The sequence below is a fragment of the Sinocyclocheilus rhinocerous genome, unplaced genomic scaffold, assembly GCF_001515625.1.
Source record: "Sinocyclocheilus rhinocerous isolate Xijiao unplaced genomic scaffold, SAMN03320098_v1.1 scaffold945, whole genome shotgun sequence".
Taxonomy (NCBI): Eukaryota; Metazoa; Chordata; class Actinopteri; order Cypriniformes; family Cyprinidae; genus Sinocyclocheilus; species Sinocyclocheilus rhinocerous.
Genome location: NW_015629570.1, coordinates 1,143,042 through 1,168,843, shown reverse-complemented (window position 1 = coordinate 1,168,843; position 25,802 = coordinate 1,143,042). Strand labels below are relative to the sequence as shown.

Genomic DNA, 25,802 nt, shown 5'->3' with positions numbered 1-25,802 from the left:
AATTTGTTTTTATTCATTTTCTTAACTTTTACATATATTATTTGCATATTTTCTATTTAAAATATAGAATTGTATAGATTCGAAGGTGTACAGTTCAATCAATTTTAAGCTTTTTTATTTTAAAGTTGATTTAAAACTTAATATTTTACTTAATGAAATAAATTTTATAATCATGTTATATAAAAATAATAATATTTTATTTATTTTGTTTATTATTCGAAATGATTTTTAAGGATCTTTGAATTATTGCCTTTTAATTTACAACATCTCCATTCAAAATGGTTATAAATATATTGTTCTTAATCATTTGTGGGACAGATTTAGAAATGTTCAGTTGAGTTACTGAGCCACGCTGCGCCCTCTGTCGGTATAACTTGTTACTTCATCGCATACATTTGTATTTTCCCTACCAGGTGTTTGAGTATTTTGTCTTCAATGCCGCTGACAGACCGACAGCTTTGACTTCAGCCTTTAGCAGCCATTAGACTCATTATTTCTCTTCATTCCTCCAAATACTTAGACGTCTATCTATCCTACAGGTAAGCCTACAGCATATTAACATCCTTAACCCTTAAATATCACGATTTCTGGTGTTATTCTTGTGAATTTGAGTGATCTGGAAAGGCTGTATGTATGTTTAAACTCATTTAGCTTTACCATGTGTGTTAGCGCACCACAGTGTTTTAGTCTTTTTTTTTATGATTTTAAACCAAACACCAGCCTCAGATGACTGACAATGTGTCTTTAGTCTCAAAGAGTGTTTTATAAACAGTCTGTGTGTTTTGCTTTTCATATATTTGAAGTAAATGTGATAAATGATCTTGCATACCAGGGCCAAGGAGAGATCAGACACATGAAGAGTAAATAAACATGCAGGTGTATAAATCACAGATATGTTCATGCTTTAATGTGTTTTATTTATTATTATTTCATCTAGCTGCAGCACTGATGTGTTTTTGTAGATTTAGGGTTGATCTTCGTAGGTTGACGGAGCTCCAGGCTTCATTCATAAGGGCCTGTGCAGGTGATTAAACCACCAGGAGGAGATGTGTCAAGACAATAAGTGTGTTTTTGTTTTAAAACAATTTTTATTTTATTTTTTTTTGTATTAAATGTTATATTTACTTACCAAACTTAATTAACTTGTTTATTTACACCCTTTTTGAGGTTTTGCTTCGGAATGTGAAATGTATCGGAAACCATATAGTTGTTTTTAAAACCCGATATTAGATTTATATGGCAGATTTCAAACTTAGCAATTATTAATATTATTATTTTGCTCCATATTATAATGGCTACATACTGCTCAGTATATAGACTGAAAAACGTTGATTTAGAAACCATTTTAACTCAGAAATTACTAGTAAATTTCACAAGTAATTATAAAGAAATGGTATGTAAAACATTGAATTAAACCATAACCATACTTGTTTTTTAAACCTCGATATCTACTCTTTTTTTTTTTTTCAGTTTTCAATGGCAGATTCCAAACTTAGCAATTATTAATCTTTTTTTTTTTTTTTTTTACATTATAATGGTAATGGTTACATACTACTGAAAAATTGGTGTTTAACTCAGAAATAAAGTAACATATTGAATTAAACTTGAAATTTTGAAGTCGAAAGACTGAAATAGTATTTTTATATAAAACATACTCCAATAATCAGTTTTATTTACAACTTTGATTTTTTAAATTGTATTTGAATATTTTATGCAAACACTGCACTCATTATGTAACGATAAAAATGCTACATTTGCATAAAAAATTAGCATACTATGCATAATATAGCCTACATACTATAAACTGCAGGAACAGTCTGGTACAGTGGTATTTTAAATGATTCCTAATTTCCAGATTGACTCTTCAATTTTTGAACACTTTTTCAAAAAAGTAAACTAAACAGTATAGATTTAAAATATATATGAATAAAAAAATAGATATACTAATAAAATGATCCATATTGGCTGTACATTTCTAGATCGTTGCATGCCAACTTCACATCTACCATTGAAATGTTTTGCGATTTTTATTTTTTTTTCTTTGTTTCTACATTACTAAATGAATAATTGTAAATTTTTATAGTAAAATGTGTCTGATTTTAGGCTGCTTTTGATTGTCCACATTTCCTAAATTGCATTTTTTGGTGTCGTACTTGGCGAGATGCCTACTACCTTGACTTCAGTTTTAGGCATAACCTCTTGTGAGCTGCCTATCTAGACAGAGTTTTTTGGTGTCACACGTGGTGAGCATTTTTGACTGCATTTTTGCACATCAAACCTAGTGAGCTGTTTTTTTTGTCTGTTTTTTTTTTCCAGCTCGCTTAAGCATTTGCTACATGAATAGTTATAAATATTTTATAGTAAAATGTGTTTGGTTTTGGGCTGCTTTCTTACGTCAACTTTTGCTCTGTTTTTTCCATCTTATTATATATTTGGCATGAAATTATTTAGTTTAGTCACCAAGATGCTTTTTAATCATTCCAGATTCAGATTAATTACAGTGACATTTGGTTCCCTTTTGTGTCCAACTCAAGGTCACGTCAGTGATATCACAGATATTATAATCGGCAACGTTTTGCTTTTGCAATCCAGATCTTTAATAATTCATATATATATATTTTATAATCTGTTTCTGGTACGTGAACTTAATTTATTTTGTAAAGCGCTGACATGATGCATAGTCTCGCACTGGGGTTCTTTTTGACCTTGCGATGTTCAGCTGTTGTTATTTTATTTATATGTATTTTTAAACACTCATGCGGTGTATTGTTAGGCGTCCTGGTTTCCTGTGCCACCGGCCTGTTTCTGTCATGCCGAATATTAATGTTCGTGCGCGAGAGGCGCTGCGGTAAGGAATGATCCACGAGCTTCTGTTCGTACAAGCTCATCTGCATCACCACAGGAGGATTCTCACCTGTGCGCCCCCATCCCCCTTTCACCTGAGTATCACTTCATTCTGCTGCACCGCATTCGTTATAGACAATGAGATGACTTTTATTTAATGACTTCTTGCCTAGTAGGTGATTGTGCTCTCTGTTCAACCAATATTGCCATTTTCGTTTACAAAATTAAACTAGTAGTATGAAATGTATTTGAAATGGTGTCCAAAGAAGATCAAAATCATTTTTTTTTAACATTTTTGTATGTCATTGTGAATGTTACGTGTTCACCATATGTGCCCTTTTCACCCAGTACGCACAGTGAATCTAGAACATGACCTTCTAGTTTAAGAAGTACAACTAGTGCTGTGATATGCAGCTGAACTGGTGTCCAAACTAGGTCAGAGGCATCTGGTTATGCTTTTGACAAAATATTTGTTATAGTCTTGATTGTTGCCTGTTCACCTTGTGCTCCCTGTTCACCCAATAGGTGCCATGAATGTAGAGCAGGATCTTCGGTTTGATTTAACATTGTGATTGCTTACATTACCTTATATGTAGAGATCCTTAGAGTTTGGACAGGAAGTATTTATGTGGTGACTTTCTTTTTTGGAGAGGATTAAAGGGCATTTACACTTGACGCGTTTTTGTGTTTAAGCTAGTCATTGTGCATCCAAAAGCAACAGAATACAGGGTATTGAGAGGCATGTTTTTTTTTTTTTTTTTACTTTACACCTTTTTAAAAACATGACATCTTTGCTGTGTGTCTCTAAAAAGCCATGAGAAACAATGCAACGGCCAAAGATGTCCATCTGACGCATACGTACATAGACAAGAAATTAAAAATAACCCACCTCGGGTGCTCGAGCACTTTTTTCTGTCCTGTACTTGAGTAGTCAATATGAACAAAATGAGGGATAAATCATCCTATGCTTATGGCCAAAAATTGCTTCTAGTCTTGAATGTTACCTTTTCACCATGTGTGCCCTGTTCACCCATTAAAATTCTGTAAATTTAGAAACGGGCATTTGTGTTAAAGAGTGTGCAGTGATATGTAGTTGAATTGGTGTCCAAAAGAGCCCATAAGCACTTTGATAAGTTTTTAGCAACATAAGTTATCATCTTGAACAATACCTTTTCACCCTGTGTGCCCTGTTCACCCAAAACATAGTGAATTTAGAGCGACTTTTGTGTTAATGAACCCCCCCCCGGTCTTTTGTTATGCAAATGAGACACATGTAATGCACCGTTTAGCTGGAATTTTTGCAGATTTTCTCTTTCACTGAAAAGAGCTGCTCGGTGAATGGGGAGTTTTACTTGAACTTGACTGGCTTTGTGCAACTGTCAGTGTCGACTTTCTTCCTTTCTCTACAGCGAAAACGGTGGTAGTTGTCAGCGCAGTCAGTCACAGTCACGTCAAGATGATGATTGTTTGTTAATTTGTAGTTTTGTCTGGATATATTGTTTAGTCTGGAAGCGTGTTGGCTTTGAATTGCCTACATAGATGCGGTTTTGAGCATCGTGCCTACCTACCTTGATGACATTTTGGAAATCGAACATATTGGGCTTCCTACCTACACAGCGTTTTGAGCATCACACAGGAAAGCTGACTACCTAGACACCTGTTTTTGGGAATCAAATCTTGTGAATTGCCTACTTATACTGCATTTTTTAAACGTCATACTTTGTAGGCTGTCTATCTAGACAGCATTTCTGGGCATCAAACCTAGTGAGCCACTTGCATAAATGGTGTTTCTTGGCATTGTACTTACTTGGCTCCCTTTCTAGACAGAATTTTTGGGGATCAAAATAAGTGAGGTCCCTATCTAGACAGCATTTTGGGGCATAAAACCTAGTGAGCACTCTATCTAGACAGCATTTTTGGTGTTATACTCCGTGAGCCGCTTAAGTAGACTGAAATTTGGGCATTAAACAATAAACAGTGTTTCTTGACATTTTATTTACTTGGCTCCCTATCTAGACAGCATTTTTGAGCATTAAACCTAGTGAGCCGTCTACATAAATAGTGTTTTTTTGCATTTTACCTACTTAGGCTAATTCCTTTTCAAGACAGCGTTTCTGGCAATTTTACCTAGTTAGCCCACTAGAACGCGTTGTTGAGCATCAAAAGAAGTGATCTAGATAGCGTTTTTGAGCATCAATCCTAGTGAACTGCTTACCTAAACCGTGTTTCTGGTCATTTTATCTGGCTAGCTTTCTATCTAAAGACGATGTTTGAGCATGAAATATATTTAGCTCCCCATCTAGACAGCATTTTTGAGCATCAAACCTTGTGAGCTCCCTATCTAATGAATTTTGTTAGTTTTGTCTGGAAATTGTTTGGTCTGAAAGCACGTTTGGTTTTCCATAGTTTTGTTCATATTCAAATCTACTTTTCTGTCTGTCATTTGTTTTTTGGCTACATTTCGTCAGTAATGCGCAAACCGTTTTCCGTGACCCACTTTTCCCAATGACCTCACCTGCCTGCGTCAGTCAGCAATGGTAAAGGCGCTCGCTAGTTAAACCTGGGCGTCTACCTAACCTCCCTCCAATTAACTTAAGGTATTTTTCATTCGCAGAAATCTGGAGTTTTTTTTTAAGAGCACGAGGCACAAAGGGACATCACTTTTAAGCAGGGCGTGTGTGCGACTGCGGCACTGGGTTCGACGGGTAGCTTACTTGCAACCGAATAAGGTGGATTTGCAGTGTTGGCGTGCTCCTACCCTGACAGACTGTCCCACAGTGGCACTTCGCCACAGTTGGTCGTGTGTGTGTGTGTGTGTGTCTCTTTGCCGTCTGCCTCTCTCTCCGGTCCACAGGGGCCATCTGATTGGCTCTCGAGGGTGGAGCCCTGCTTAGCGCTGACATACTGCACCCAGCCCTCAGGGCGCTCTGATTGGCCAGGGGAGGGATGACATCACAAAGGCCAGCTGTTGATTTGGCGGAGAGTGTGTGTGCATGAGAGAGAGAGAGAGGAGAATCAGGAAGGATTGCGGCAGCGATGGCTTTGGGCATGTACGCGTACGCTCCGCGCTCAGACGGAGGAGAGCAGAGCTGCACTGAGCGCGCTCCGTTTGATGGCACTCGGGCTGCCATGGAAACTAATGATGTGAGCCGAGCAGCGGATCATGAACGCCAGGCAGGTGTGTGCGTGTGAAGTCTTGGACATTTTGATTTGTATGCTGACGTTTTTTCTTGCTTGTTTTAACTGTGGCTAATGTAAAAAATAAAAAATTCGTAAAGTAGTAAATACTTTAACTGAATAGTTTTACAATGAACAAGGTCACTTTAGATTTTTTTTTTTTTACAATGAACAAGGGCACTTAAGAATTCAGAAATTTGCAACAATTGAGCTTTGTCTTTAAATATATATATAGTCACAAATTATATGCAAAAGCGTAAATGATAAAAGAATCTAAATTCATTTTACTGCTAATTTATTCCATGCTAACGTTAAATTCCATGCGACTAAATTTGCATGTCAGCATATTACACTCCGTGCCTGTTTGTGTGTGTGCACACTTTGTAATGACATTCTCGTAATTGCTCTATTTTATAATTTAAAAAAGCGCCTGAGGCAGCTATCAGCAGAAAGCTGGGTGTAAATTACAGCCGAAGGCAGCCCGGCTAATATCGTTAATGTGGCGAATCGTGTAAATGAACTGATGAAGAGAGGAGAGGAGAAGAATAGCTCGACTGTGACAGCGGCCACACACTGAGAATACGGATTGTGGCGGGAGGGGGGGGGAAAGGAGGGAAAACCATTAGCGATGCTTTTATCGAGAAATATGGGCCATTTGCATGTTAGTCTAAAACAGGGGTGAAGTGAAATACGTGTAGCCTGGAGCCCGGCGCGGTGTTGCGCTTCTTTTGTCAGGAGGGTAAGTGCTCGTTGCTTCCTGAAATATGGTGATTAATAATTGCTAATGGGAAACCACAGATGGGCTTTATTGTCTTGGACAACATGCTTAGAGCAGGATAATGAATGTTGCATACATTTTTGTGAAAAGGTTAAAAAGTTGTGGCCTTTGTCTTTTTTCGTTTACTTTTCATGTATTGTCTGTTTTTTGTCTTTTGTTTGTTTTAGTGGTTTGATTGAGATATAATAAAACGAAAGAAAGTAAAACAATAAAACAAAAGCAATGTTTGTTTGTGGACTGGTGTTTTCATTTTTTTCTGCTCAAAGTCTGTGTGTCCATCCCAGAATTGAATCTCAAAACCCAGTAAACTACCTTGACAGCATTTCTGGGCATTGCACCTAGTGAGCTGTGTACATAGACTGCATTTTTGGGAGTCAAAAGCATGTTAAATGTTTGCCTAGACAGCATATGTGTGCATCATAGTTAGTGTGCTACCTTCTTAGACAGCATTTTTGGGCATTATACTGTTTGAGCTGCCTAAGTAGCAGTTTTGGGCATCATTTTCGTCTGCTTAATGCATAAATATAAATGTAAAAGCTTGTTATACGCCCACCGAGACCGCATTCATGGCCATCAAATCTAGTGAGCTGGTTTCTTAGATGCATTATACATATTGAGCCGCCTACCTAGACTGCATTTCAGACATCAAAAGCTTATTAACTGATTGGCCAGACAGCAATCATCCATTATACTTAGTGTGTTACCTTCCTAGACAGCATTTTTGGGCATTATACCTTGTGAACTGCCTTTCTAGATGCATTTAGGACATTATACAATTTGAGCTGCCTAAGTAGAAGTTTTGGGCATCATTTTCGTCTGCTTAATGCATACAGTAAATGTAAAAACTTGTTATACGCCTACCCAGACAGCTTTTTTGGCCATCATATGTAGCAAACTGATTTCCTAGATGCATTTTAGGGCATTAAACCTATTGAGCCGCCTATCTAGACTGCATTTTCATGCATCAAAATCGTATTAAGTGTTTGCCTAGACAACAATTGTGTGCATCATACGTAGTGTGCTACCTTCTTAGACAGCATTTTTGGGCATTGTTCCAAATGAGCTTCCTACCTACGCCGCATGTTTTGCCATCAAACCTAGTGAGAGTTATAGCCTACATAATCTAGTGGGCTGCCTACCTAGATGGCTTTGATGGGCATCGTACTTTGTGTGCTACCTTTCTAGACAGCAATTTTGGGCATCGTTCCCATACTAAATAACATTATGAGGTGTAAGACCCTGAAAGCTTAGCTGTCTTTATAGACAGCGTTGTCGACACCTCGACCTAGTGAGCAGCCTAACACAAGATTTTTGGGCATCATACCTTGGAAATTATGTAAGGTTCCTATCTAAACCGCAGTATTGAGTATTTTACCTTGTTAGAAGAATATCTTGATTGTTTTTTTGGGGGCTTTGTACCTACTGAGCTGCCTATCTAGAGAGCATTTATGGGCATTTTTGGGCACCTTTTGTCACTATACTTAGTCTAGATATCATACTACCAAGACATCATTTTTGGGCGTTACACGTTATTTGGGTGGTCATTCAAATAGAAATGCTTGGAAATGCAGTCGTTTTTGAGATGCAGCCAGAGTATTTGTGTGTTTCTGCAGTGGTTGATTTTCCCGTTTTTAATTTTTTTATATCCTCCAGCGTCAAACTCGGACATCTGTACTGTCATGTTTGTGAAAATATACAGCTGTCGAGGTCTGCGGGGAATCTTTTCTCTCTAGTGATGCTTGGACGAACTTATTGAATATGGAGCGAAAACTGTTGTGCGAGCAGGAGGGGAGGGTAGTTGCGGTGGAGGGCGTATTTTGAAATGCAGATTCAGATTTTCACTTCACCTAGACATAAACGGAGAAAAAGATATGGCAACATCGAGATTAGCCCGCAGCAAGAGAGATGCTCGGATATTTATGAATAGTGCTCGCGTATTTCCTGCCAACTGTTGGTGTTTCCATCCGTGTGTGGGTGGAAATGCGCTCTCATAAGTCATAATTGTCCTTGAGAGCGTCACTTGATGTGCAATTGTGCCGCCCATTGTCCCCGCGACCTGGAACGGCTCTTGAGCCCAAAGTAGATGAAGAGACGCATACTTCCTGCAGTGATGTGGGATAATGCCAGTGACCTGTGCGCAAATACTCATGGAAAAGTAATGGCACGGTCTTGGATCAGTCTGGCTGTTTGGATGACAGCTTGTGTGTTTGTGTGCACGCGTGTGGTCGTACCCACCTGTTCTTGTCATTGCCACCACCTATGTTATTGTCATATTGCGCGCGATGCTAATCCCTTGAATTTTGATCAGTGTGTGTGTCACTATGCGTCTCCTCTGGTGGTTTTAGTAACATGAATCTCTAGCTGGACTCAGATTGGACGGTGTATTCGGCCCCAGTTGGCGTACTTTGCAGGATTACCGAGTCAGGTTAGGCCCGTTTGACCTCGAGATATAGAGTGGGTTGATGGGTCATTGATACCCAGGTGAACACTGGCCCATATGTTCAGTTCATTCGGACACAAGCTTGAATGATAGGAAGGTTATGAAACAACTTATGAATATTCATTATTTTCAAGTAATTTTAATGAATTAAATCAGTAGGACTAGTAATTTGGTCTTCTGTATTGATTTATCATTACCTGAATCTATTGAAAACATTAAAATAAAGGTAAAATAAAATAAAAGTATAAAACTTAAATGAAAATTAGAGATGTTGCCAAACAACTTATGAATATTCATTATTTTCAAGTAATTTTAATGAATTAAATCAGTAGGACTAGTAATTTGGTCTTCTGTATTGATTTATCATTACCTGAATCTATTGAAAACATTAAAATAAAGGTAAAATAAAAGTATAAAACTTAAATGAAAATTAGAGATGTTGCCAACTAATTGAAATTAATTAAAGCACTAAAATTGCTAACTGGAAATTAAAATAAAATATTTAATTTAATTAAACCAAAATACAAATATTAACATAATACAAATAGCAAAGGCACATAACAAAATTACTAAAAATTTAACTAAAATGAAAATTTAAAGTATTCATTATTTTTACATAATTTAACAGAACTAAATCGGTAGGATTAGTAATTTGGTCATCTGTTTTGAGTTGGCATCAGGGTTGTTGTCATTATCGAAAACTATTAAAAACATTTTTGTTAATTGAAATGAATCTGAAATAAAATCAAATATAAATATTAGATTAAAGAATACTTTTTGTGCGCAAAAGAAAAAAAAACAACGACTTTATTCAACAATTCGGCTCCTCCGCGTCACCTTAGCGCCATTTTGGAGAGTATCAGCTGGACGTGAACAGCGTATGCTGTTCTGTGTCAGCTGCGTCACACGGATATGTTGTTTCCGTTCAGATCAAATCACAACAACATAGGAAACAGATCCTGTGTGACGCAGCTGACACAGAACAGCATACGCTGTTTGCGTCCAGCTGATACTCTCCAAAATGGCGCTAAAGGGGGATTTACGCGGAGGAGACGAATTGTTGAATAAAGTCTTTTTTTTTTTTTCCTTTTGCGCACAAAGTATCCTAGTAGCTTCATAAAATTATGGTTGAACCCCTGATGTCACATGGATTATTTTACAGTTCTCCTTGCTATGTCTCTGGACTTGGGAACATTTCAGTTGTGTTACTGTCTATGCAGGGTCAGACAGCTCTCAGATGCCATCAAAAATATATTAATTTGTGTTCCAAAGATGAACGAAGGTCTTACGGGTTTGAAACGATATGAGGGTGAGTAATTAATGACAGAATTTTCATTTTTGGGTGAACTATCCCTTTAAATGAAACTAGAAATGTTGGCAGCAAACTGAAATTAATTGAAGCACTAAAAATGCTTAAAAAAAAAAAAAGCTAAAAATACAAAAAATTGAATTAAGCCTAAGTAGAATCTTAAAAAAATATTAAATAAAAAAAAAACACAATCTGTTTAAAGCCTCTTTAATTGTTTTTTTTTTTCTTGGGAGGGGGGGTGGTACGTTAGCAATGCAGACAGCAGATACAAATTTCTGAAGATGGAGAGTTCTTGACTCAAGAAATTTGCTAATTAAATATTTTGTACTCAGAAGGAAGGCTAAAGATGCAACATCAGCAAGACCCAATTAATATGCGTGAGCTAAACCTAGTCATTCTGAATTGAGCCAGTTGTCAAAAAAACAGCTATTATTGTATTTAAATCAACACAAAATATTTATAAATTGAGGGTGGAGTCATATTATCGGCTTTCGTATTCATGATAGCTCATTGAAATGCTTATAATGCGTCGAAGGTTCAGCGTTAAACATGACTTCCTCTCTGTGTATGTTCCTGTCTCTCTGCAGCACAGTCTGTTCTCCATATTCATGTCACCACCCTGACACTTTTTCAGAAGTGCTGCAGTGCTTTTGCTCCCGAAAGACCTTCCAGACTTTCCATCAAACGAGTTCAGTTCTCCCTTACGGACACTACTGTATCCATGCGTCCCTGACCTCTTGACCTCGCCGTATTTGACCCCTGACCCTCTGTCCTTGTGTGTGTGTGACAGGTGTCCGAGGGTGATGTGGAGCATGTGTGTGAGCCGTGGTTTGGCGACCCGACCAGAGTTCTTTTGACGGGGGTCATGGGACTGCTGCTGCCACCTGTCCGTCTCTCAGTCCGCCCCGCTGCCTCCAGAGGCCCCAGGGTCCTACGCTCCCTAAGGTTCCAGCCCAGTCCTGAAAACAGCACAGCCGGTAAACACAATCTCTTTGGTACTGATGTCATTTTATAAATGCGAATACGTTTTGGTTTTATCATGAAAAAAGGAGGAATAGAAGGATAGAAGTTCCCAGTTCTCTTTTGCGGATCTAGATTTCAATAGTTACGTAACTTGCGTGACTCATCGTTACAGACTACATAAATGCATTCTCTTTTGCATATCTATATTTCAATAGTTACGTAACTTGTGTAACTCATCGTTACAGACTACGTAAATGCATATTAAAAAAACTGAAAATAATGCTTAAAATATGTATAGATTTCAGTAGTCACGTAACTTGTGTAACTTATAGTTACAGACTACATAAATCATTCTCTTTTGTGTATCTAGATTTGAATAGTTATGTAACTTGCGTATCTTATTATGGACAAAGTAAATGCGTTCTCTTTTGTAAATATACATTTCAATAGTTACGTAACTTGCCAAGTTTACAGTTACAGACTACACAAATGCATTCTCTTTTGCTTATCTCCTTTTCAATAGTTACATAACTCACATAACTTATGGTTACGGACTACGTAAATTCATTCTCTTTTGCGTTTCTACCTTTAAATAGTTATGTAACGCATAACTTATAGTAACTGACTATGTCAATTATTTCTTTTTTGCATGTCTACCTTTAAATAGTTATGTAACGCGTAACTTATAGTTACGGACTACGTAAATTCATTCTTTTGCGTTTCCACCTTTAAATAGTTATGTAACGCATAACTTATAGTAACGGACTACGTAAATTCTTTCTTTTTTGCGTGTCTACGTTTAAATGGTTACATAATTTGTATTTACAGACTACGTAAATTCATTCTTTTTTGCATATCTACCTAGTTACGTAACATGTAACATAGTTACAGACTATGTAAATGCTTTTTTTTTCAATCAAAACATCTGACAATATGGCTTAAAAATATATCTTTTGCGTGTCTAGATTTCAATAGTTACGTAACTTGCATAACTTTCTGTTACAGACTACTGAAATGCATTCTATTTTGCTTAACTTCAGTAGTTATGCAACTTGCTGAACTCATAGTTACGGACTATGTAAATGCATATATTTTTTTTTCAACCAAAACATCTGAAAATGTTTCAGTAGTTATGTAACTAACAGTGATTTCTAGATGTCAACCTACAGTACTTTGTTTCCTGCATTTTTTTTTTTTTTTTTGGACTAGCCTTAGCAATAGCTTTTCAAATGAATCTCAATATGAATGTACAAAGAAGGAGGTTTGGCATGTGAATGTTAGTAATCAGTGACTAATCAATATCTATGAGCTGATATTAATCTGCAAAAATGTCAACAATTCTGTGTTTTTCTGTCAATATGGGGTGCTGTGTGTACATTAATGAGGAAAAAAAATTAACTTAAATGATTTTAGCAAATGGCTGCAATATAACAAAGAGTGAAAAATTTAAGGGGGTCTGAATACTTTCCGTACCCACTGTATATTGCAAAATTATGAATCCTGTGGTGAAGCCTTCATAAATTCATCATAATTATTAAAGGGTTACTCCACCCCAAAATAAAAATTTTGTCATTAATCACTTTCCCCCATGTCGTTCCAGTTCCATGTGCGTTCAGTGGATACTCTCTGAAATGGCGCTACAGTGACGCGGAGGAGACGGAATTGTTGAATAAAGTCGTTATTTTTGTTTGCGTACAAAATGTATTCAGTATGCGTACAAAAAGTATGCGTACATAAAATTCAGATTGAACCACTGATGGCAGATGGACTATTTTGACGATGTCTTTCATACTTTTCTGGGCCTTGACAGTGTTATTTACTTGGCAGTCAATGGGACAGTCACAAGCCTCCCGGTTTTCATCCAAAATATCTTAAATTGTGTTCCGAAGACGAACAAAGCTTTTACGGGTTTGGAACGACATGGGGGTAAGTGATTAATGACAACATTTTTATTTTGGGGTGGAGTAACCCTTTAATGAGTTTGTGACTGCGCATTCGAGAAATGGTTATGACTCAATGTCAGCATGACATTATTGATACTCATTATTAATAATATACCTTTTTGATCTTCAAATACATAGCCTTCGCTTATTTACCAAATTGAGTCCTACCAAAACTATCCAGAAAAAAATTGGTATGACATATTGAGCAAACTAAGTTTGCAACCTCATTTTTATTCACATCAAATTAAATATAGGTGCAAATTTACCTTTGAAAAAAATCACTTTACCTATGAAAAAAAATCACATTAGCCTGTAGGCTTAACTGATTGGCCGAGACTAAAAAAATAAATAAATAATAATAATTAGGCACTTAATCAGGTGGCTAATTAATGAATACTACTATGGGAAATGGATATTAATTAGGTTACATGACTGCACACTCCATGAAGGTTACAGAGCCGCTTCAGAAGTCATTAATAATCATGAGTTAAAGCCTTGTAGAATTCGTAATTTCACCCAACCCGTTACATTTTTACAATTTTGCATCAATTCATAAATGCAGAACCAGTAATTTTGACATCGCAAGTTGAAATCAACGTCATTAAGCTGTCAACTAAATCAGCAGTGTTTTTATCTCATAGGTGGTGATTTTCGGTCTTGCTTCTGAGGATAATGTCTGAATCTTCGCTGGACACCAGAAGTTGTGACATTATGAAGGTTCTGGAGAGTGACGGGCCGCACGTGGCCGAACCGCCCGCGACCCTCAGCGACCCCCAACACGCGCCCCAAAACAACGGCACACATGCCCAGGAGTGTGTGACAGACCAAAGTTCCTCCCATCAAACTCAGGTAAACCTGGTGACAGCACCTCAAGTGGTGCATTTTGGGTAATGTAGTCTAAAGTCAGCAGGAAATGAGATTGTAGCCTCTCGCTAATGACTTATGGGGGATGGTGGTATGCTGTTGCCATGGTTTCCATTATCCTAATGTCTCTGCTTAAAGATAGAGATAAGACAACGAGATGAGTAGAATCAGCAAATCGGATCCAAGCTGGCGTGTGATTGGCTAATGCCAGGAAAGAGAGGGAGGACAGTTAATCTGCACCTGAATCCTGCTGGTTTATCTGCAAACCCTCAGGGTGCATGAGCGTGCGTGCGTGTGTGACTTTGCCACCATCTGCTCTTGGTGCATTGAGAAAGGGCAGCGGCCAGGTGCATTGAAACACATGCTGATCTCAGCTCTATTCCTCACTCATTGTTCATTTCTCTCTCCTCTCCTGCACAATTAACTGCTTCACTGGTGCACATTTTTAATTACATTTTTTAAATAAACTTTAATAGAATTTTGAAAAAAATGTTTTAATTGGTTTTATGTATGCATGTATATTATAATATTTTTTTTTTTTCACTATTTCATACTTTATGACAAACAATGTGCATTTTCCTCCCTTTTTTTCTGATTACCAACAGCTCATCCAATCAGCACAGACTATTAAACGGTCCAAGGTACGGTATGATCACAGCATGAGTTGGTTTGCTTATTTTTTAATTTTTTTAATTTTTTGGATCAGTTGGTTGTGTTTTGTTTGCCTGCACTCTGTGTGCCTTGCGAGAAAAAGAGAGAGAGTTCGGCAGTGCATTGTGGGAATAAAAGCCCCTGCTCGAGTCAGTAAAGAATAATAAATGTGCTTTGGGGGGATGCTGCGTTTAGCACTTTTGCAGCATGTACCGAGATGCCGGGGGTTTGTAAGACCCGAGCGCCTCCTCCAGAGATTTTCCCACCTACAGTGGCGAATTCTGCTCTGCTCTTGATGCCGTTTCATCAGTGCATTTTAAACAGCCGAACTGTTTTTGTGATTATGTTGAGTGCGTGTGTTGTTTTTAGTTGTTTAGACATTGCTTGCAAGAAATCATCTCTTGTGTTTATTATCATTTCTAAAAATAATAATTCACATATGAAAAACTGTCAAACTGCTGGTTTTTGGTTTGTTTTGTGTGTTCGTACTTTGAGATTTTCAGACTTTCAGGGCTGTCAGATCTTTATGTAAGCGTCCGTTTTAATAAACACGCTTCTAATTAACGATCTAATCACAAACCCCTCCCTGAGCTCTGAAAAGTCTCCTGAGACGTTGCAAAATGGTGCTTGTGTATTTTTAGTTGCGTTGTTGGACGTTCTTTTGCGAATGAGTGCCAGACATTTTGGTAACCATGGTTACTCTCCTCCAGTCCAACGGCAAGTTAAAGTTAGTCCGCAGCTTGGCGGTTTGTGAGGAGCCGTCTCCGCCTCCGCTCCGAGAACTGACGCATGAACAGGTAAATGTGTGTGTGGGTGTGTGTACAGACTAGCATTCTATTTACTTTTTAGCTTATGTGACTTAGTTTACTTGCTAATTCACAAACTGTTTAAAATAAAAATAGTACATTTGTGGTTTTCTTAATGTTTTTGAAAGAAATCTCTCCAAGGCTGCATTCTTTTGATTAAAAATACAGTAAAAACAGTAATATTGTGAAATATTATTACAAATCTAACTAACTTTTTTCTGTTTGAATATATTTTATATAAATATATATAAATGTAATTGTCTTTTATTTTTTAACCATTTAGCATTTATTAATTTATTATAGTTAATATATAATACTATTTAATTTACTGATTTTTACATTACATTTGTAATTTATTCATTTAAATAATTTAATTTAAAACGTTTTAATTATTTTTTATATATAAAATTAATTGTCTTTTATTTTTAACCATATCATACTTTAACAAAAACATTTAATAATGTTTAAAATTTAATCAAAATTTCCTCCCTTTTTTCAGATTAACAACAGCTCACTTAGTGTTACAAAAGATTTCTTTTACAAATAAATGCTGTTCTTTTGAACTTTGTTCATCAAGGGAAAATGTACGATTTCCATAAAAAAATTAAAAAAAATTTACCAATAATAATTGAGCAGCAAATCATATTAGAATGATTTCTGAAGGATCATGTGACACTGAAGACGGGAGGTAGTAATGATGCTGAAAATTCAGCTTTGCATCACAGAAATAAATTCTATTTTAAAACATATTCAAATAGAAAACATACTTTAAATTGTAAAAATATTTCACAATATTACTGTATTTTTAATCCAATAAATGCAGCCTTGGTGTACATAAGAGACTTTTTTCAAAAACATAAAAATATGAATGATTCCAAACTGTATGCAGTACATACTGTAAAACACGCGGTGTATGATCAAACCGATTAACCTTTGTCCTTGCAGTCCTCAATAATAACGCTGTCAAAACATCAGCGCTGCTCTTAGTTATAAAGACGCTTGCGTGTGTGTTTGGAATCGATTGTGTGCGCATGTGCGTTTAATAGAGCTGTGCGTTTATTGAAGGTGCTAGTGTGCACGCGTGTCCCCAGCGCAGGATTGCATTCATCCATCATCTATACCAAATACAATTTTCCTGTCTCAGCTGCCGAGCGCAGTGGATTGCTATAATTGCCTGTTCTTATCCAAAGCCCATTTTTGTTCTATTTATTAGGTTAGTCTGCAGCTCAGAGCCGCTATTAGGAAGCCTAGAGTTTTTGTGCGTTTGGTTATTTCGTAGGGAGGTTATTATTGATGGTGATTTGCGAAAATATGTGTTTCGTAAAAAGGGTTGTGCAATACAGTCGCGTATTGATATGTCACTATTCTTTTTTTTTCCCACAATGTTACATCAGTACTTTAGGTTTCAACACTGAATTTTAAAATATTTTTTATATATTTCAAATATTTGTGAAAATATATATGCACATTATGGAAATTCTCCTTACCTTGCCTTTTTATTTTGTAAGACTACTTATTTAATACATATATATATATATATATATATAAGAAATTAATCTATAAAATTCTATAATGTTCTGATATCTAAAATCTATAATATTCATCTATATATTTTATAGTTTTATATTATATTTATTTTAATTATGTATTTATATTTGTTTATGAAAACACCAAATAAATTTTGTATAATATATAAAAATAATATAATATAGTACTAACTTGTATATATTTTATCTATATCTGTGTAATTGATTTATTACACTTAATAAATCTATAAAGAAATGATAACTATGTACATTTATATATTTTCATAATTTTTTTTAGATAACATGTATTTATTTATCTATATTTGTCTTTTATAACACTTAAAATAAACAAAAAAACTATGCAGATTATGTATATTCATCATATTTATGAATTTTCATAATTATGTTTTTCAAAAGCAAAGGTTGTTTTCTTTTTTTAAATCATAATTGGTGATGTAGCATTTGTGAAGAAAACAAAACACATTTCATGTGCGGGTCGTGCTGGTTATTGTTGACTTGCATTGTAGTTTTCACTTTTTTTTTTATAAATATGTCAGTACTTGACTATGTCATATTTGAGAGTCAGACAACAGACAGTGTTGATTTCCTTTGAACAACCTTGCTTTTTAAAGACGTTTTTAAATAAAAATGAAACGATTGGCTTCTTTTCTTAATCGGAAGTCATGCAGTGCAAGAGCAGGTGAGGAAGAAAAGGATTCAAGGTCTTTGTGGACGAACCGTCTGAAAGACGAAGAAACGTCCTTAATCAAGTGTACGTCCTTGAACGAGTGAACGAGACTTCCTCCCCGAGGAAAGAGGGTCTCTATTCATAGACCTTTCTCATCTCTCCGTACCTTTCCCTCCCTTCGCTCTTTCACAACCTTCTCATTCACGATCTGTCCATTCGTCTTCTCTCTCGCCGTCCCTCGTGTAGCATGACATTTTTGTCCTCATTCAGGAGCTCCACAGTTAATTCAGGCCGCTCTTTCTTCTTTAGAGGAGTGAAGTGAAAGCCAGAGAATGACAAACAGTGGCTAATGAATTATAACAAGCATAAGAGCTTCCAGAAATGAAACCAGTCATCGTTTACTATGTGCAAAACTAAACGGGTTTCAAACTTGAATGATTTGCCTCTCTTTTCCTGTACATTCAACATTAAGAATGAGCTTTAAGTAGCCATAAACATAGTAAATTTAATTTATATAATAATTTTTACTGTTTTTATGATGCTTTAGGTCATTTTAGAAGCTTAACAGCCCTGGTTCCCATTCACTTCCATTGTATGGAAAAGAGCAGCGTGAACATTCTTCTAAACGTCTGCTTTTCTGCTTTACAGACGTCAGTCAGTCAGAAGGTTTGGGATCAAAAAAGGGTCAATAAATGATGACAGAATTCAAATTTTTGGGTGAACTATCCCTTTAAAGCCACTGCTGTTCCCTTGGCTGGATCTTCTCGCTCTCTGTTTGAAATAAAGCCGAGTTTTGGCATCAGAGTGAAGGATCATGGCGCATAAGAGCTTCCAGAAATGAAACCAGTCATCGTTTACTATGTGCAAAACTAAACGGGTTTCAAACTTGAATGATTTGCCTCTCTTTTCCTGTACATTCAACATTAAGAATGAGCTTTAAATAGCCATAAACATAGTAAATTTAATTTATATAATAATTTTTACTGTTTTTATGATGCTTTAGGTCATTTTAGGAGCTTAACAGCCCTGGTTCCCATTCACTTCCATTGTATGGAAAAGAGCAGCGTGAACATTCTTCTAAACGTCTGCTTTTCTGCTTTACAGACGTCAGTCAGTCAGAAGGTTTGGGATCAAAAAAGGGTCAATAAATGATGACAGAATTCAAATTTTTGGGTGAACTATCCCTTTAAAGCCACTGCTGTTCCCTTGGCTGGATCTTCTCGCTCTCTGTTTGAAATAAAGCCGAGTTTTGGCATCAGAGTGAAGGATCATGGCAGGATCGAGTCCAAAGCTCACAGAAGGGCAGAATGATCTCATAACCTCCACAATCCTTCGTGTTTCTCCTCAAGGGACTTTGTAAATCCCATTCATGAAATATCAATTCTTGTGAAGTCGAAACGGCCAAATACCCTCAAAACCCGAAAGCCTCGCACCTGAATGGAATATATTTCCTATAATAAACTTACTGCTCATACTTTCACTATCCAAGGTAGTTTGTGACTGTTAGGGGGTCAATTTAAAACACTTTACAGTATGATTACAATGAGCATCATTTATGAAATATGAGCAAAATCAATTTGTGTAAATTGTTCACAAAGTGTGAATGATTATCCGTCAGTGGTTTTATTCTCAAAATGACCCTGGCCAATATATCATCACTTTTTTTATTTATTGTTTATATGCTTTTATTTCATTTCACATTTTTTTTTTTTTTTACATTTTAATGAAGTTTTTGCATTTGAACAAAGGAGTGTGTGAGTGTGTGAGTGTGTGTGTGTGTGTGTGAGTGCGTGTGTGTGAGTGCGTGTGTGTGAGTGCGTGTGTGAGTGAGTGTGTGAGTGTGTGAGTGAGTGAGTGATTTTTTTATTATTATTATTATATGGAATTTGTGACTTTTGACCAAATATCAGTTGATATATCAGTCTATCACTAATAAAAAACGAAAACTATTTATTAGTATTACCGTTGTAATTTGTATTATTATTATTATTATTATTATTATTATGTGCTTAGCTAAAATATCAGTTAGTTTGGCCTATCACTAATCTAAAGCTAAAACGATTCATTTAATTATTAATTTGATTTATTAATGTCTAATATATTGGTCTATTACTAATGTCTTTTAAAAAGTTTGTGAATTTTTATTAGATTTTTTTTTTGTGATTTAAAAAAAAAAAATTTTTATGTCCAGTACTTTGATCAATTACAAATCTAAAATTCAAACTATGATTGTTTTTTTTTCTTCTTCTTGATGTTTTTGCAGAGCATTATGGAACATTTAGTGATTTAGCTTTAATAGTTTTTAGTTGATAGTTTGGGGTTTATATTGAACTTCTTTTCTTTGTTGGTGATTGTTATGTGAAAAAAGGCAAGTCTTTATTACTTGAGATGATTACAAAGTCTCCTGCTCAGTACTTTGATCAATTACAAATCTAAAATTCAAACTATGATTGTTTTTTTTTCTTCTTCTTGATGTTTTTGCAGAGCATTATGGAACATTTAGTGATTTAGCTTTAATAGTTTTTAGTTGATAGTTTGGGGTTTATATTGAACTTCTTTTCTTTGTTGGTGATTGTTATGTGAGAAAAGGCAAGTCTTTATTACTTTCAGATGATTACAAAGTCTCCTGCTAATTCTCTTCACAAAATTTTTTATTCAAACTCTGACTAGATGCAGCTAAGGGAAAGAGATCATAATTAACTTTAAATTACCTTTCTCACTTCATAATGACAAAAAAGAGCTATTGTTTGTCTTTTAATCATCAAAAAAAGTGTTGTTGTTTTTTTGAGACGGGAAATGTATAAATGTTCTTAATTCTTTCTGAATGTTTTTCAAATATATCTTGTTTTAATGGAAACCCTCTTTGCACTTTTATATTTTATTATTTCTAAGTGTGTGTTCTAATATTTGTTTGTTCGTTTTTAACAGGAAAAGATTCATATCGAGCTCAGTCAGTCTTTCGAAAAAGACGAAACGTCCATCAAAAATGAGGACAGTGAGAAAATCTCAGAAAAGCCAGAGAAAACAGACCCACTGTCCAAGAAGACCCTCTCAAGAGGTGTGTGTGTTTGTGTGTCTTTGTTTTTTTGGCAGAGGAGGTGTTTTCTCACAGGCCAGATGGATGCAACAGAATGTGTGTGATGAATCTCTCTCCATCTCTCTCTCTCAGATCCCAGTCAGGACTACACCGACTCCACAGGAGTAAACCTCCACGAGTTTCTGGTCAACACGCTGAAGAACAACCCCCGGTGTGTGAAAATCCCCCTGCCGTCTCATTATCACACCCTCACACGAGCACCACTGCTACTTCCTGTCGCTTCATTGAGCTCCTTCCCAAAATCCCATTTAAAATGTATACTTGGGTTACTATAAATAGGGACATATACATTTAATTTTTTTCCCTTAAGGTTTTTTTGACCATTTCATATTTACAATATATTTTTATATTTTTAATATATAATGTTTCTTAATAACTTTAATATTTTAATTAAACGTATAAGAGAAGTCCTGTTTTCGACATGTCTTGCAGCTCTTATCAGTTGGTAATGTGGATGGATGCGAGGCTTGTAGGCACACATTTGAATATTCTAGCACTTGTGCGCTGGATTCTCATCAGGTTGATGAGCTGTGATAAACGCTAATGAACGCTGTTCTTACAGAGACAGAATGATGCTGCTGAAACTCGAGCAAGATATTCTGGACTTCATTAGCAACATCGAGTAAGTTGAGCCAAAAAAACTGAAGAACAGTTTAAATTGACATAATTTCTTTTATGTATATATATATAAATATATTGTTTGTGTATTTGAATATTATATTTGGAAAGTAAGTTCATGTGTAATTTTTATATATATATACATAATATGCATGTGTGTGTGTGTGTGTGTAATAATGCATATATAGTAATATGCAAGCGTTATTATACATATCATTATTATTTTATATATATTTTTTTTTTTTTCATGCTTGTCAGTTTTAGATTGATATAATAGCAGCTAGGCTGATTATTAAAAATGACTTCTATTTCAGTATTTGACCTTTTTGAGATTTTCATTAAATATGGTTCATGGAAAAATATTATTGAGTGAAGGTAGAGAATTTTATGTAAAATATTAATTCATTTCATTTTAGCAATTAAATAATATTTATATATCAATATATCACTCGTTACACCCTCCTTTTTATATATTGGACATTAATGTACATAAATATAAATATAAAATATTTTATTTTATAAATACAAATATTATATTATCATATTTATTTTTTTATTTTTTACAGAGGTAAATAATTTTAATTTATTAAACGTATATTAGCCTGTTATTTATTTATACATATTATTGGTTAAAAAAAAATACTTTTTTTTTTTTCTTTCTTTGTTTAATTTTCATGCATATCGGTTTTGGCTTGCTTTATCAGCCAGGCTAGTTATTAAAAAAAAAAAAAATTATGTAAAATATGATTTTAATTTTAGTGATTTAATTTATTTTTGTCTATATATGTCAGCGTTAAATTTCTCTTTACACACTGCTTTTTAGATATCAGCCATTATGAAAAAGCTGTTATTAATACAGCTTTATAATATATACATTTATTTATATTATCATCTTTAAATGAGCTTATGTAGGTAACTCTTTTTTTTTTTGGTCACAGAAGTCAGAAGCGGAAGTTCCCCCCGATGACATCATACCACAGGATGCTCCTTCACAGGGTGGCGGCGTATTTTGGGCTGGACCATAATGTCGATCAGACCGGGAAATCAGTCATTATCAACAAAACCAGCAATACTAGAATGTACGTGTGGATTTCAACTATCCTCATTTGTCAGAAGTGTGAATTTTTTTTAATGTAACCACTTCTTTCCCTTACAGACCAGATCAGAAGTTTTCTGAACACATTAAAGATGATAAAACAGATGATTTCCAAAAGAGGTACATCTTAAAGAGAGATAACTCCAGCCTGGACCAGGATGATGGCAGGGTGAGAAATATATACTTATCTTAAATAAGCTAAAAATATATAGTACTTACAAATTCTCCTTGAAATAATCCAACGACCAACAAATAAATATAATATGTATAATAAATGGTGCAATACAGCAGTCAGGAAGACAAAGAGAGTGTGTGTGTGTGTGTGTGTGTGTGTGTGTGTTTTAGCTGCGGATGCGTCTTAAGGACGACAGACGGAGTAAGTCTATAGAGGAGCGAGAGGAGGAGTACCAGCGTGCCAGAGACAGGATCTTCGCCCAAGACGTGCGTCTCCTTACCAAGATACAACACATCTTACAATGAACCTATTATTTAATAATGACATTTATTATTGGTGTTTGTTTTTACTAGAATAAGTAATAAATAACACTAATAATGAATATATGTGTAATATTTATTATTAAAATAATGTAGAATGTTTATTTAAAAAAAATTTAATTGTGTAAACGTTTATAATTTCCAACTTAATTTAAGCATAATTAATAAATTATTTATTATTTAATAATTTTTTTTCACTTTTTTCACTTTACAAAAAAAAATGGTTTAGTTCATTATTTTTTTCCAATTTTTTTTTTGCAGTTTAGAAAAAACTGGAAAATTTCATCTTATGTTTCAAAAGTACCATTTTTGTTTACGATATTTTTTGTTAAATGTATATTATTATAAATGTAATAGATATAAATAGAATGCTTATTATTAGAATAAACCACAACTTTTTTATATATATATATAAATGTTTATTATATGTAATAGTTCATTTGAGCGTAATTAATAAATGATTTAGTTCATTACAATTTAGCTACAATATTTAGCTAGAAAATTTCATGTTATGTTTCAAAAGTAGCACACAGATAGATAGATACTTTTTTATCTGTATTTCCCCTTTTTTTTGGTATTTATTTTTTAAAATGTGTTTCTATTTTTGTCTGCAGGGACAAGAACATTTCCCGTTTGATAAAAGGTAAAAAAAAAAAAAAGACATGGCATTGCTAGCAAATTATCTATGGGAGCTTCTTTATTGCTTTCTTGTTTGTCTGTTGTCTTATGTATCTTATAATGATCATAATGTTTAAATTCCCTCTAGAATCCAAGAGGACGTGACTTTCATTAACACTCAGCAAAGACGACAGATATTCAGGTAGATTTTAGTGTGCTTGGTTTATTAGCTTAATTGCATGCCATTTATGAGCCAGAGATTTGCACTTTCGAGTAAACTTTTTAGCCCTGCTTGTTTAAATTCTTGTTCCCCCCCAGATTGAGAGACGGGCACTCGGGAAGCAGTCGTCAGAGCAGCTCTGAGAACGAGCTGAAGTATTCGGACCCTCGGCCCTGGAGCAGCACAGATTCAGACAGCTCCCACAGGAACCTGAAGCCCGCCATGACCAAAGCCAGCAGCTTCAGCGGCATCAGCCTGCTGATCCGAGGAGACAGTACAGCCAGCAGCAAGAGCACCGGGAAACTGTCTAAAACCAGTAAATAACCTTCCCTCCTTCACCAGGACACTTTGCAGAGATGCACGATATAGAGATTTTGAACGGCACCAACAATGGATGTTTTTTGTGTTCTATATCTATCCTGTTTTTCGCGTCATCATGAAATCACAATGAAGCCAGTTCACTTCCTTAATCTTTCTTCAAGTTATTCCAAAATCTTCATAATCTTTCATCAAAATATAACAATTGTTCCTTCCTCTGAAACGACTTTGCATTTCTGCTGACATCATCAAGGCCATATTTTTAAGCCCCTCCCCTTCGACTTTCTGTCAGATTGAAATGTCAAGGTTTTCATGTACAAAATTAATTTCAGCAAATTTTAATTAAATTAAATAACATTATATTACTCTTTAGTTATTCCAAAGAGAAAGATGTTTGTCTTTACAATTTTTCATCAAAATATAATAATTGTTCCTGCCTCTGAAGCTCAAATGCACATTTAAATTTTGGTGTTTGTGAGTTTATTTAAAGTAAATTGAGTTAAACCAGCTGTAACAAAGCTACATTTATAGCTGAAAACATGAATAACTAATACTTTTGAAGTCTGGGACAGAAAAAGAGGGTTTAGTTTCATTTAAAACTTGTAATTAGTTGGTTATAATTATTTTAGTTTGATTTAAAAAACAAAACAAAACAAAAAAATCTGAAATGATCTGCTTTTAATATCAGCCTAATCAGGGCTGCGTTTCCCAAAAGCTTCGTAAGCCTAAGAAGTTCGTAAAAACGATCGCACGACTGATCTTAATATTACGGTCTGTTTCCCAAAATCATCGTAACTTAAGTAGCACTTGAAAATCATCGTAGATCTACGAATGCTCTGGAGTAATCGTAAAGCCTTAAGTGCATCGTAAGAAGACAGATTTATTTCGCTCTCTCGGCCGTCTCAGCTGCCGTCACCTGCAGGACAATCGGGAGATTACACCTTGAACTTTATTCAAGTGCAATGTGATTATAATATAAGGATTTGATTGTACTTTATTGTACACTTTGTTACTCTTTTTTTAATTATTAATTTATAAATGAAATAATAAAAAAAATAGAAATACACGCCTAAATTAAATGACTGATCAATGACTTGCTGATGTGCACGAAAACCAGTCATGTATTGGACCCAGAAAAAACATCTCTCTCTCTCTCTCTCTCTCTCTCTCTATATATATATATAAGTATATTATATATTATTATGTAAAGTATAATAATATACACTATAATATAATATAATATTGTATTATTGTTATTATATCCGAGTCTGGAACGCAGCATTAGGTTAACATTTCAATACAACCCTCTACATTGCGAGTAAATCACTCACATATGCGACTAAATCTTCAC

The 25,802-nt window shown here is 35.1% G+C and overlaps 1 protein-coding gene across 6 annotated transcripts in view; it reads left to right on the top strand.

Annotated features, from left to right (window-relative positions):
* Positions 1-427: 427 nt before the first annotated feature.
* Positions 428-25,802, top strand: part of LOC107739334 (R3H domain-containing protein 1-like) — a 43,858-nt gene continuing 18,483 nt past the window's right edge. For 4 of the 6 annotated variants that reach the window (XM_016551432.1, XM_016551431.1, XM_016551429.1 and 1 more), the window contains exons 1-14: positions 428-539; positions 11,339-11,525; positions 14,096-14,303; positions 14,924-14,959; positions 15,680-15,766; positions 20,918-21,047; positions 21,159-21,237; positions 21,649-21,708; positions 22,643-22,783; positions 22,861-22,969; positions 23,146-23,241; positions 23,910-23,938; positions 24,062-24,115; positions 24,232-24,449. In XM_016551432.1, the coding sequence (XP_016406918.1) occupies positions 14,127-14,303; positions 14,924-14,959; positions 15,680-15,766; positions 20,918-21,047; positions 21,159-21,237; positions 21,649-21,708; positions 22,643-22,783; positions 22,861-22,969; positions 23,146-23,241; positions 23,910-23,938; positions 24,062-24,115; positions 24,232-24,449 (1,216 nt within the window). In that variant the 5' untranslated portion in view covers positions 428-539; positions 11,339-11,525; positions 14,096-14,126. Of the gene's footprint in view, positions 540-5,712; positions 6,023-11,338; positions 11,526-14,095; positions 14,304-14,923; positions 14,960-15,679; positions 15,767-20,917; positions 21,048-21,158; positions 21,238-21,648; positions 21,709-22,642; positions 22,784-22,860; positions 22,970-23,145; positions 23,242-23,909; positions 23,939-24,061; positions 24,116-24,231; positions 24,450-25,802 lie in introns of those variants that run through there. The other 2 variants (XM_016551427.1, XM_016551430.1) reach the window with 2 other exon arrangements.